General features: G+C 40.3%; 1 protein-coding gene across 2 annotated transcripts in view; it reads left to right on the top strand.

Moving 5' to 3' along the window:
• Positions 1 to 2,933: 2,933 nt before the first annotated feature.
• LOC146658061 (protein unc-13 homolog B-like) overlaps positions 2,934 to 13,483 on the top strand; it is a 73,670-nt gene continuing 63,120 nt past the window's right edge. For both annotated transcript variants that reach the window (XM_085426459.1, XM_085426460.1), the window contains exons 1-5: positions 2,934 to 5,640; positions 6,695 to 6,717; positions 7,294 to 7,343; positions 7,823 to 7,898; positions 9,952 to 9,957. In XM_085426459.1, coding sequence (XP_085282585.1) covers positions 2,934 to 5,640; positions 6,695 to 6,717; positions 7,294 to 7,343; positions 7,823 to 7,898; positions 9,952 to 9,957 — 2,862 coding nt within the window. The remainder of the gene's footprint in view (positions 5,641 to 6,694; positions 6,718 to 7,293; positions 7,344 to 7,822; positions 7,899 to 9,951; positions 9,958 to 13,483) is intronic.

Below are 13,483 nucleotides of genomic sequence, written 5' to 3' on the forward strand. Positions count from 1 at the left end.
AAGAACAGGTGCCTTTTACTGAAAAGTCTTATTTGGAGTTGTAGGAGCTTCTTTCTCTCTCTTATTTTTTTTTTCAAATCACAGACTCAAATATTTCCTTGTGGATTACATATTTGCCAATCCTTCAAGTCCCCACGACACTACATGTTTGTTTTTTTCAAGCAAAGTAAGGCTTGGCCTTAAAAACTATGATACGTTACAGAAATGTTACAAAATAACAAGATGGTTCTGTCTGTGTTTTGTAAAAAGCAGATTAAGGAAACACTGCCAGGGGAATGATTTATGTTTTGGTTGCTATGTGTTTTCCTCTATTCTTCCCCGTTTTTAAAACTGAGTGTGCATAGCATAGTTGTTAGAGCTTCTTCCGTATGTTTAAAAGACATTAGGAATCCTTCATCTTTGTTCCATGTTTCTTTTAGTAGACCTAAGCTCGGTGACATGCAGGAATAAGGGGATATTTTCTACAGCCAGGACAAATCTCAGGGTCTAGCTTTTATAATCATGCCTGAAACAGTGCTCGGTGTTTTCACATTGGTTTAATAAAATCTGTTTGCTTGATTTTTCACTCTGAAAATGGCCATAGTGTTTTAGTAAAGGTTGTCACTGACTTTATTCCTCATTGTCATCGTGTAAATAAAATGTTTACAGAGGAGTAAACATCAAAACAAAGAATAATTCATGTACAAGTTTCAAAAAAGCTGTTTGTGAGTAGCTAATATTTATTGTTCTAATTATATAGTATAATGGAGTAACTAGGTAGTTCATGCAGTTTGTTATCCTGTTTGTTGGTGCTTTTCTTTCACTTGCGTAAGAGTTGGTTTGCCAGCCGTATGGATTGTTGGTAGACCAAAACAGGACCCGTCAATTTGTGATGGATAGTTGTCACTGTTTTCTAAGAGGTGGAGGGATTAATTGATTAAATGTTTAAATAAAATAGCAAATTGACTGTTTATGATAATGTGGTATACTCAGCAAAAGTTCATCAATCTATATATTTATTTAAACCATGGCAAAAAAGACCGGTTTTTACTGGACTTTCTCATTTTGTTTGGTTTTGTTATTTTAGTGTGGTGCTCATTTGAGAATATTCCCAGCTTTTTGTAAGCTCAGCAAAGCCCAACCTAAGAATGAGTGTCAGTCAGTTGTGTCAGTTTCTAAATCAAGCTGCAGAAAACAGGGTGTCTCTGCTGTGAGAGAGGCACTTTTACTGAATCTGAAATTTTCCATGTCTGTCCTCATTTATCCTTCTCTAATGACCTTTAATTAGGCTTTAATGCTTCCTCTGTCATTATAGGAATTTTCATACTGCCTAAACAATAATATGTTTTTATTGGGCACTTGTGTTCATGTGCTCTTTCGTCCTTGCTAGACGTTTATTCATAAGAATTCATTGTTGGTTCTGCAATAAAAAGATATTAAGGATTATCTCTAAAACGGTCAAAAGAACATTTAGATTGCGTTAAAGCTTCTAAAATAAATCTTCATTTTTCCTGTTAGCTGGCTGACTTATAGTTTCCCCTTTTTGAAATATCAAGTAATTACCCTGTAATCCTATATAGCCTGTCTGTAACATTCATCACGTGTAAAAGCAACAACCATCATGTGCTTGGTCTGTTTTCATGAATAATGATATTTATTTTTAGATTTCAGCATTTAGGATTTGATCAATTATAAGGAAAAAAAAGCACCAGCTTCCATTTTGAAAGCTTTTAAACAATGGCTCATCTTTTTATATCCACGTGAGTGTGTTTGTTGATGTAGTGGAACTGGGTTCATATGTGATTTTTGCAGTTGACACTTTCATTTGCTGTAATTGCGATCAGTGTGAAGTGCTCGCTGTAGGACAGTCAGTGAATCTGATTAAGTCTGTAGTTTGAGGGTGATAGGCCAAAATCTGGCCACAAACCAAAGAGTCCCAATGCTGTTCAGTCCTCTTCTGTTCAATATTTTCTCACCAACAACTGAAAAAAGATTAAACATGTAGAAATCTCAGAGGTCGAACAACTTTGTCCATTATTTTGAAATGTACTTTTTGAGTTACCTGAATATTGAACAGAAGGCTTTGTTAATTTTACAACATATGTCAGTCTGCTGCTGAATGTGCGTCTTTGAAAGACACAAGCTGTGTTTTGACATTCTCCTTTAGTCGTCAGTCACTGAGTAATGTCAAGTTGTAGTGAATGCAGTGGATTAGGAAAGAGCAGTTATCATACATTGCATTGCAACAACGTGGTCTGTCTGTTCCAGGAGCTTTGCAATTTTAAATAGTAACCATTTCGTTATTATATTTGGTGCAAGTGCTTGAAGCTGGAAGGATTTTAAATGAGCTGGAACTTACAGCACTACGTTATAATCTTTCCTAATTGAAGTTCATGCCATTCTCATTTTTCAGATATTCTTGTAACATTTACGAAATAAATAATCAAATTAATCGTATTAATTTGAACATATAAATGTTTGATAAATAGCAAATGTAATTAGTTTCTGATGTTCAGAGCTGGAAATTTGTGTTTCAGATTGATCTGACCCGGTCAGGCTGTTCTGACATAACAATTGTTTTCTGAAGGGTTGATTTAACCTCATCGTTCCAGTACAGCGAGGACAAGTTTTAAGGCTCATGGAGAGCAAGGAGAGGAAATGTGTTGGGAGCATTGCTTTTTTTGTGCATGAATTAGTGTGCATGCGCCTTTTTTTAAAGAGTACAGGTTGATTAACTTGTGACATCTTTGCTTATCTAATGATGACAGAGTATTTTTAATCTTTACACATTTTATTTTTTGTCTTCCCATTTTAGCCATGGGCCACTGACTTTGAGTGGCTGGGCTGGATAAGCTTCTGACAGGCTTTATTAATGAACTATGATACATCATATATACACATCTCCCACTGACAATGTGGGGAACTAGATAAGGACAGACTGCTCTCTTTAGAATATGTTCTCCAAGAATCGTTTCAATGGACAACATGGAGCAGGTGTTTCCCCTAAAGGAGGCGCAAAGTCAAAAGTTCACCCACCTAAGAAGAGGGCTCCAAACCCAAGGGTAGCACTAGTTATTCGGGGCAAAATACATCGTTTATTGCAAGGATCTGCAGACCACCATGTCCCAGATTCCCACCTCTATTATTCAGGTATTGAGGAAGACGAGGCGAGAGAAACACATGAGAGCAGAAAGGAGCGCAGGAGCATATACCCAAAGGTTAGCCCAAGGGCAGAAGCATATTCCCCCACAGTTTCAAACACTAAAACGCATGGTGTAGCATCTGGGCCACCATGTGTAGGAGAGGTGGAACTGAACAGAGAGGGGTGTATAAGAATACCCTGCACTTTGCAGCATAAAAGATGTAGATCACCAGCAAATATTAAACGAATCTCCTTCGAAGAAGGACTTCGGGATGCTCCGGAGCAATTACGGCCACCCCTACACTATGCTCCGGTTGGTCCAGACGTGAATGGCAAGAAGTTCGTATCAACAGCAGGAAGGAATTTTGCCTCACCCCGTATTCGGCCAAAGAGACCTTATTCTACTGGTGACTGTGTTGACTACAATTTTAACAGACCTCTCCCTGGTACACTGCTAGAAGAGGATGAAGATAAAGAGGAGGAGTCAAGTGCCATCATCGAGCACATTCTAAAAGAGCTGAGGGGGATCAACAAGATCCAGGAGGAAATCTCCGACCTCAGGGATTACCTGACCTCAGTTCGAGGGTCAGTTGAGGAAGTATCATCGTGTGTAGATGCTGTTCTGTTGGAGATTGAGGGCATTCGTTCTAGCAACAAGCCTGGAGCCCATGCAGGTACTTGGTCAGGGGTAGGGTGCAAAGATGGTCCATCCTGCCGCAGGAGGCCTGCGAGTGCTTATGGCAGTTTAGGTAGTGCAGTGCCAAAGTCAGAGTCAAATTGTTTCCCTCAAGCATGCAATGAGCGCCATAGCATACATAGAGAATTACTGCTATCCCAGCCAGAAGACTCAACAGTTTCCCCAATCGCTGAATCAGTGGATCATCGGGAACTAGAGGAACCAGAGGAACCAGAGGATACCTCTGAGCATAGCTCTGATATCCCAGTAGGCGCTATAGCAAGAAAACTCAGCTTTGGCTACCTTGACAGGCAGGATGGTCAAGACTGCCTGAGCACCAGCTCTTTGTCTTCTGGTCATAGTTCCAAATCTGAATCAGACATAGAAAGACCATCATCTAGTCATGGAAGAAAGCAAGAGAGGACTCGTGATGGGGAGGAACATTGGACTAATGCTGTACCAACACACAGTGGACCTATGGAATCCGTGTGGCATAGGGAAACAGCTTACATAAGGGAGCATGAAGGTGTGAGCCCTCTTTGCTGTGAAGGAGCTGGGAGCTGGGAACAATACAGTGGTGCGACGGGATATGGTACATCTGGGCAGTGTTCTAATGCAAGCTCAGAACATCTCTCTATACACTCTGGAAAGCATTACAACTCACCTGCCAGCAGTTCTAGCAGAGAGGAATGGCAGCCGCGAAGGAGGCGGCCTCAGAACCAGTCTGGGATTCATGGATCGGCAGATCCCAGTGAAAACTCCACTGTAGCATATGAATGTGCTGCTGATTTGTCCTACCCGCAAAGTTCTGGTTACCACTCAGTTGATGGGCATGATGCTGAAGCAGAGGAATCAGACTTTAGGCATTCAGCTGATCTGAGCTTTACAACAACTTGTCAAGTTGAAACGTATTTAGCATATGACGAGTCTACAGCAATGACGTGGACTGAGCCATCCTGCGTGACTGACGTCAGTAACCAAAGCTTAGGAAATCAATTCTCTCACCCTGGCAATGCAGATCCCCAAGCTGGGGGTTTCAACGTCAAACGCATAGGTAGAGCAGTACTTGATTTTAGCTCTGCCTTGCGGGGAGCGTTGCGCAAACTTGAAGCACCTGGAGCTGTGAATCCTGAAGAAGAAACAGACTTTGAAATATCAATGCCTTCAGAGCTGCCTACAACTCAGTTGCCTTCAAAACCTTTTTGCTATGAGACACAATTGGTTCAAACATCTGATATAACCCAAAAAGGTGATGTGGTTGGTGGTGATGATATTGCTTTTAGGGAAAGCATAACCAGCACTGTAGATACATTAGATACTTTCTATGTGGAGCCTATGCTTAAAGAAGCCATCAACAGCCTTACATTGGAGTGTACAGAAACTTACCAACACCCTTTTTCTGACATTGTCCCACCGTGTCCTGAGGAACTCCCAGTCTGCCCTGACATGATTTGCAGTAGTGCTGCAAAACTGCCTCAACCTGATGGCCTTACAGAAAAACATGCAGAAACTCTTGCAGATGTGAGCCTTAAAGAAGCTCAGCTTTCGCAATGTACCACTGCGGATTCACTGTCGGCCTCGGTTTTGGCTGACGAACCTGCAGCCGTGGAAGAGCAAGGGCAAACTGATGTCCCACTACCACAACAAACTAGCATGGACGCCCCTATAGTTTCTGAGGACAAATCAGAAGGAGAAGCAGCAGAGCTATCCACAGAGATCAGCCAGATGGATGAGCGCAGGCTAAAGTGTCTGAGGAGCTTTCAGCAGATTCTTCGTGAGAAGAGAGAGACCAGGCGCAGCCTTGCCAGTGTGTCCACCTTCTCTCAGGATGAGTTTGAGCAAGGTAGTCATTACATGACATTTAATGTTGGGCTCATCTGTTGTTTTATTGTATGAATTTTATTTGGTTGTACAACTTTTTCAGTATCAATGCTGGTAATGTTTCAACAGCCAATACTGGTCATTAACCGGAGAATATTGGATTTATTAAGCTGTATTCCACTCTGAGATGTGTTGTGTTAACGAAGAATTGAGCAAAAACATAGAATTTAATTGATCAAACTGATTCAGTTAATTTAACTCTTTGAGTCAGGACTGGATAAAAATATCTGATTAATTTAATTTGGGGTTTTTTTTTTTTGCTTTTTTTGTGATTAGAGTAGATGAACCATTAAAATGTTTCAAATGAAGAGCGATATGAACACACTTCATCTTCTCAGTAAAGGAGAATGGGTATTTTAATTCATTCAGATGTCTATAAATGGTAACTGAGTCATCATTTAACTTTTTTGTCAACACAAGTGTTTCTAGAAGAACAAACAGGAAAACTTTTCCTTCCCAGCTTCCTGTCATCAAAGCCTCTTCCCGTTACTGAAACTCTTTGATCTGTCCTGGCTGCAGTGCATCGTTTTCGTTGATGAAAGCTTAACCACCGGTGTCCTCTTTAAATACCCTCACCCAGAGGTTATGAATAAGCCCCAGTACCAAACGGTTCCGTTGGGTATTTACCGTACCAAATGTTTTCTGCTGGCGCTACACTTTTCTTGTCCCTTGAGAGTAATGTATCACCTGCCACTCAAGAGTCCCTTACTCCTCTAAGGCAGTGGCCATTTGCTGAATTAGAAAACATTAATTATCTCCTTGGAAAGCTAGCCTCACATTAAAGAGGAAGGAGAAGCGAAATATTAGGAGTCATTTTCATGATAAATTATACATGTTAATGAAACATTTATGACCTCAGACCTCATCTATCTGATAGCTCAGCAACTGTGCCGCTTTTAGCATTACTCAGGAATTAACAACAAAATGAGTAATCCAGGGTGTGGCATGTTATTTCACAAACTAGTCTGTGACTGTTTTCCATTTGTTTTTCTTTTTTCTTCTGTGCTGTGTTACAGATGGAAGTCAAGATGGAGATCAGGTTACTTATTTTGTGGTTTCTCCCCCATTAAAATTATAAACGCAGTATTTTTAAAGAAACTGTTCTTTCTATAATTATATTTCTGTTGTATTTATACATTTCCATCATGCTTGTGTCTATATTTAATTTTCCTTTTGCATTTATATCACTTAGATGTTCAGTTATATGTAGTTATGTATATGCAATAATGCCCGCACTGATTAGGACATAAAAGATTGAAACGTGTTAGTCACTGTGGTATTTCCTTTAATACCTGTTAGAAGAAAAAACAAAAACATGGTAAATATTTGGTTTGTGTTTTCTGGGAGCACATGTTATTTGTGTTTACTGTACAAGGGGAAACCACATTAATGAGGCTCATATATGCATGACGACAATTCAGTTGATCGCAGAGTCCTGTTTGGCATGCGGTACTGAAACTCAACCAACACATTTGAGTCCCTGTGCTTCTGTCTTGTTATTTCCTTTTCACTTTCCTCTATAGCTCATGCTTGTGCATGTGCATGCACCACTGTTATGAATCCAGTAAAGCCAGACCCAGTAGCTGAACGCCTGACCTATGACATTCTTTTTCAGAGCCGAGATCAAGATGGTGACCTCAGCAAGCACCCGTGGGCCAAGCCAGGGTCAGTAAAGGTCTTCTGATGTGTGTGTGTGTTCGTTCAAGCGAGTTAGTATGATACAGTCGACCCTAGAAATTTGCAGGTGTCACGTTGCTAGAGCACCCGTGAATAGTGAAAAACTGTGAATTTTGGGTGTGGTCATAAAATGCATATAAATTCCTGTTATTATAGTTTAAACCCTTAATTTGGGCTTTAAGAAGACTGCTATGATACGAGAATGCTGGAGATGCAATCAGCAGAGATATAGAACGCCCTCAGATTGGCTACTTACAAGTCTCCGCCTCTGAGCACAGAGGTATTTCGCCATCACAAGCTACAAATTCCTCCCAAAAAATTGCGGAGGATATTTGTGGTTTTTGTGGGTAGTTAGGCTCTAAAGAAAAATCTGCAAACGACTAAGGCCGTGAACTGAAGGTATGCTGTACTGTTTTCCTTATTTAAAAACCGATCAATACATTTCCACATTCGATTGTTGTGTACAGGGGGAACACACCGTTTGGCATTGACAGCATGCCAGATCTCCGCAAGAGAAGGCCCATTCCCCTCGTTAGTGAGCTGGTAAGCAAACACTCAATCATTTTCCTTGTGACATTTTAATTTTGACCCTTTCTGACCCTAAACTTGATCAGCTAATTGAAATTAAAGACAGCCACCTTTCATACTGACTTGTATTTGAATATGCAGATGTACCAGTTTGAAAATGTCAGTCAATCGTGACTAAGCGAGCTAAACAATCTCCCACATGAGAGCAATAAAACAGGTTTATCATTTAACTACAATGATGGAGTCAAGTGTCACTGCTGTGAATAATGAACAACTCGCTTAATTAAGTTTTCCCAGCTAGCATGAGTTTCATATTTGATTATATCTAAAATTATTTTGCATTTCTAATTATTGGCAAAGTGAAGGTCTAGCTATATAACTATATTCTCAAACGTCTTCACTGACCCATCCAAATCATTGAATTCAGGTGATGCAATCACTTCCACGGCCACAGGTGTATAAGATAAAGCAGCTGGACATGCAAGAGTGAGTCGCTCCCAGGAGCTCAGGGAATTCCAGCAGTGTAGTGAAATTTCCAATCTGTTAAATATTCCACAGTCAGCTGTTTGGGGTATTATGACAAAGTGAAAGTGACTGGGATCACAGCAACTCATTGTGCCGAGTGTAAAGTTTGGTGGAGAGGGGATTATGGTGTGGGGCTGTTTTCCACCCTTTAGTTCCAGTGAAAGGAACTCTTTCATTTTGGACAATTTCATGCTCTCAACATATTGGGAACGGTTTGGGGATGGACCCTTCCTGTTCCAACATGACTGTGCACCAGTGCGCAAAGCAAGGTCCATAAAGACATGGATGAGAGATTGTGGGGTGGAAGAACTTGACTGGTCTGCATGGAGTCCTGACCTAAGCCCAGTAGAACACCTTTGACTGCAAGCCAGGCCTTCTAATCCAACATCAGTGTCTGACCTTTAAATGTGCTTCTGGGAGTTTGGCCTAAAATTCCCATAAACACTCCTAATCCTTGAGAGATGCCTTCCCAGGAGAGTTGAAACTGTTGAAGCAAAAGGTGTGTCGACATATCAATTAAGTCTATGAATTTTAAGAACGGGAGGTTTTATTATTGGTTAGTTAACAGTATTTTTACCGTATGCACCAAAACAGCAGTGTGAAATAAATGAATATCTGCAGCTTCCATTCCTTATCACTCAGTTGAAACGTTTGGGTTAAAGAAACTGCTGATAAATATCCGAAATAAAGCTAAGGCAGTATAGATCATAGGGGACTTAGTATGTTCATTTCCTGTTTAAGCTCCTCCCCTTTTAAGCTAACTTTCTTCTTATTGGCTGCTACCATAAACTAAAGGTTTGAGCAGCAGAGGATCAGCAAAGGAAGGGTGGGGCTTCTGTGCTCACAGCCAAAAGTGCGTCTCAAAGTTATCGTGTAAGGTAAAAAAAGCTGAATCCGTTCACAGAAGTCTGAAGGTTCAGCTTTTGGTTCACAGGGTTTACTAACCTGTGCAGTACCAATACATACAAGTCAGAAAATAAATAAAAGCATAATAGTCCCCTTTTCAGATTCATGAGCTTCAATGCTGAGCTTTGGTGGAGTACACACTGTTGGCCTGACGATGGTCACCAAAGCAACCGTTGCTCTCATTTGCTTGTTTTTTTTCATGTACCCATTGCACAAATATGTATTACGGGGATTTTCCAATGTGTTGTTTTGTCTAGTGCATAGTTTTTGTTTCTCTTTGTGACTGTGGTGCACGAGATGTTTTGCCATAACTTTACTTATGGATTTCAGCTGTAATGACCTATTAAAGGCCTTCAGGTTCTAAAGTGGCAATTAAAAAAAACTGATGCAAGAGTTGTACGTACTACAATCACCTGATTTGATTCTTAAAGATTGATAATTTGCAGGTACATGCTTGAAATAGCACTGTACAGCAGCGATCGCTGGGTAGTAGTTTGTTTGCAAGCAGTGAATTGTTGGTTTCAGGGTAAAAGCTGCTGGTCCTCTCAGAGGGGAACCTGTTTGTTTTGTCTCTAACCTTTTCTTTCTTCTTGTTTTCTTTCTTTGCACATGTCTCCCTGCCTTTGTCGGCCCTCAGGCTATGGTGAGTAAAAGACCAGAGATTTCAGCTGCTGTACTTTATTATTTGTTTGAGGCGCTTTGTTTCAAACTCTGCTTTGTAGCGAAGCATTTTGATCTGCTCAGTGCGAGTTTTTCTTTTGTGGGTTTTCATACATTCAGTGTGAGCGTGCACACACATGCAGCACATACGAGTCAAATATAAATCCGTTTATTTCAAAATAAGCTGACAAAACTTTGTGTGAATATTTTCAGATTGGCCTTTTTTTGAGGGGGATTTGTGTTTTCAATTAAACCGCTCCATTTTTTTTACATAACACATCCACTACTCTACAAAAACGCTAATAAATGTTAAGGTAAGTAGTGGCTTTCTCCCCTCAGTCTTCAGCTGAGTACTTTGGAGAGGCTCAGACGTAGATCCATTGGCTGCAGCTGTGAATATTCAGTCCCTGAGACTTGTTTGATTAAAGAAACTCGTGTCCTTTGATTTAAAGTGATGCTCCAGGGTGAAGGTCACTCTTTCAATGGCTGATGTGACAGATCAGGTTTGAAGGGATATAAAGATTCTTGAACAAGCTCATCTAACTTCATCAAGCTTTGTCAATTCATCAATCATAAAGAGTAAGTTTCCCAGACAGGAGATGATGCCCACGGATGAACAAGAAACTTTTCAGATGGAGCTAAAGTAGTTTGAGGATGAAACTGCAGAAACTCGGAAAGAAGAGTAAAAATATGAACAGACAGTGGTTTGTGATGTTACCTGTAAAGAGTAAAAGTTTCAGATAAATAGAAATAAGATAATTACAAAATTGCTGCTATTTTTACAATGCAAAGCACACTTACAGCAGAGAGCTTTTTAGGAGCAACATGGTGTCCAGCCAAAGAGTAATGCAGCCAAACCAGGAAACAGGCACACATAGATACAGTGGGATGCGTATTGACTAGATGTAGTGGACTTCTGGTTCTGGCTGATTGTGATGTTATGTGGACTGAGCTGCGGCGTGCCGTATTTCCGCTTTTACTTTGATAGTCTCGTGTGCTTTGTTAGCATGTTTACTTTTCCTTCTCTTGTCACGTCCTGCCTAATTAGTTGCAGTTGTGTTTCCCTCCTGTTTCCCGTTCTCTGAGTTCTCCGATGTGTGTTTTAGTCCTCAGTCTTCTCCTGGTCGTTGTGGCGTTGTTAAGCTACACTCACTCCGTGCTGTGTTTGCTCCCTTCGTGTTCCGAGAATTCCCTAGCTCGTGTTTCCCAGTTTAGTCTCCAGTGTACAGTTTAGTTTCTAGTTTTTGTGTTTGACATTATAGTTAGCTTTTGTTAAGTTAATTTTTATGTAGCGTTAGCTACGCCCTAAGTTTAACTTTCTGTTTCCGAGTCCTGCAATTGGGCCCTTCATCCTGCCTGCCACACAGCACTCACCATGACAAATATAACTTTAAAAATTCATAAAACCTTTAAAGTGTTTTGTTTTTTTAATAACATTTGATGGCCAGTCCTGTTTTTTAAACCCTGGTGTTATTGAAATTAAAGTTATGGATCTCTTTCCATTTAGATTAGGGCTAGGTTTGCTTAGGACAGGGGTGGGCAACTCCAGGCCTCGAGGGCCGGTGTCCTGCAGGTTTTAGATCTCACCCTGGGTCAACACACCTGAATCAAATGAATAGTTCATTACCTGGAGAACTTCAGGACATGTTGATCAGGTAATTTAGCCATTTAAATCAGCTGTGATGCATCAAGGACATATTTAAAACCTGCAGGACACCAGCCCTCGAGGCCTGGAGTTGCCCACCCCTGGCATAGAATAAAATAATTGCGTTGCATCCTGTTGCTAGGACATCCTTCTACAAAAGATATGAAGATATAAATTCTAGATACTCTTTTAACCTTCCCTGCTCACAGACAGGAGCTTCCAGTCTGTGCTACTGGACCACGGACATGTTTTTATGTTTTCCAGCATCGACTGACCTCTTTTTGGCACTTTAAAGATATTTCACCTTGGGCTGTCTACCTGTCCAGTGGTATCGTATCCACTTCTATGAGCTTAGCTGTCAGAATGGATTAGGAGAAGCTGAGCATTTAGAAAGAAAAAAGAAATTTTCCAGTGAGTCACGGCTGGAGAGGGTTTAATTCTTTAAGCATGCTTGGTAATACCTTTCAGGCTGATGCACTTCAGCCAGAGAGGCTTATGTCAGAGAACTGACCATTACAGCAAATTATTGAACAGTTAGCTCTAACAGGAAAGACGATGGTGTTTTAAGAGGGCTCGCAATGACTGTTCAGAGAATTCGATAACCTCACTTCACTGATAAGTTCACACGAACACAACAAACTAGTTGAAAAATAACAGGAGGTTGTGGCACTGGCATGTGATTAATCATCAGAAAAACCGTGACTAAGCAAAAGGTCTTATATCTATCTCACATGCATGATTATAAACTGATCATACTGATGGTTCTCCTGGTTTCAGTGAATGTGACACGTATGTGAAACAGCTCATTCCACTCATATGAGCACGAATTCAGGGCTCAGTGTGATCCAATGCCAGGCTAATATTAAAGCTACGATACGTAATTACCTTTGTTAGGTTAGACAGAACCAGTGAAAGTTTGGTTTATTGATATAGATGTTTAAGACCTTGAATGTGTATATATACAATCTATACTCCAAAAAACCCTCACTCCATATAATGGGCCATTTTTGACATTGTAAATTAATTAATTTTAGCCCTTGATGTCACAAAAAGAGAGTAATAAGTATCTCTCGGTAACTGTGATCTGATTTCCCTCTCACTAATTTCCAATGAAGGAAGCTAAACTAAATACAGGCAACTAACAATCAGAAAACTCTTCATTGCACTCAATCAAAATACTGCTTCTTCAAGTGAAGAGTTTCGTAATGACTCATTCTGCAAATAAATGACTTTGATCAGTTTAACATGATGATAACTGACAGCAAGCTGCTGTGAGAGGAGTCACTGTAGGATTAAGAAATCTGTGCATGTATTTGAAGAATATTCTCAGGTGCGCCACACAAATGAGAAATGGAAACACTTTTCAGCTTTAGTGGTTTCTAACCTGTGTTCTCTTTATTTACTTCCTTTTTAGTCAATAACTTTCTTATAGTTTCACATTAAATGTAAACCAACAAGAAGCAGAAAATTAACTTAGCTTAGCACAAAGACTGGAAGCAAGGAGAACAACTTCAATAAATGTTGAAATGCTGAGAGTGAAAATGATGCAGAGAGGGGCGGAGCACAAAGCAAGCTCAACATAACCGGGCTTCCTTTGTGTTAGCAGACTCATCAAAATCCAGTAATGATATTAGCTTCGTTTTCTTGTACAAAGCTTTCAGCTTAAGGCTCCGCGTTTGACACATGATTTGAATAATCGAGTGCCGCCTACTCCAGCCAAGAACAGGTCATAGAGAGATGTGAAGGATAACGATAACATTTCCAACTGAGACACGAGAGAAGTTAATATATGATGTTTCTCTCAGAGCATCTTTAGTGCTTCTTTTTATTTCTTACAGCCGCACAACAGAGGCCTAAAATTTAA

Source organism: Rhamphochromis longiceps, linkage group LG12, assembly GCF_057381845.1.
Source record: "Rhamphochromis longiceps isolate RC_006_pf linkage group LG12, R_longiceps_female_GT1.1, whole genome shotgun sequence".
NCBI lineage: Eukaryota > Metazoa > Chordata > Actinopteri > Cichliformes > Cichlidae > Rhamphochromis > Rhamphochromis longiceps.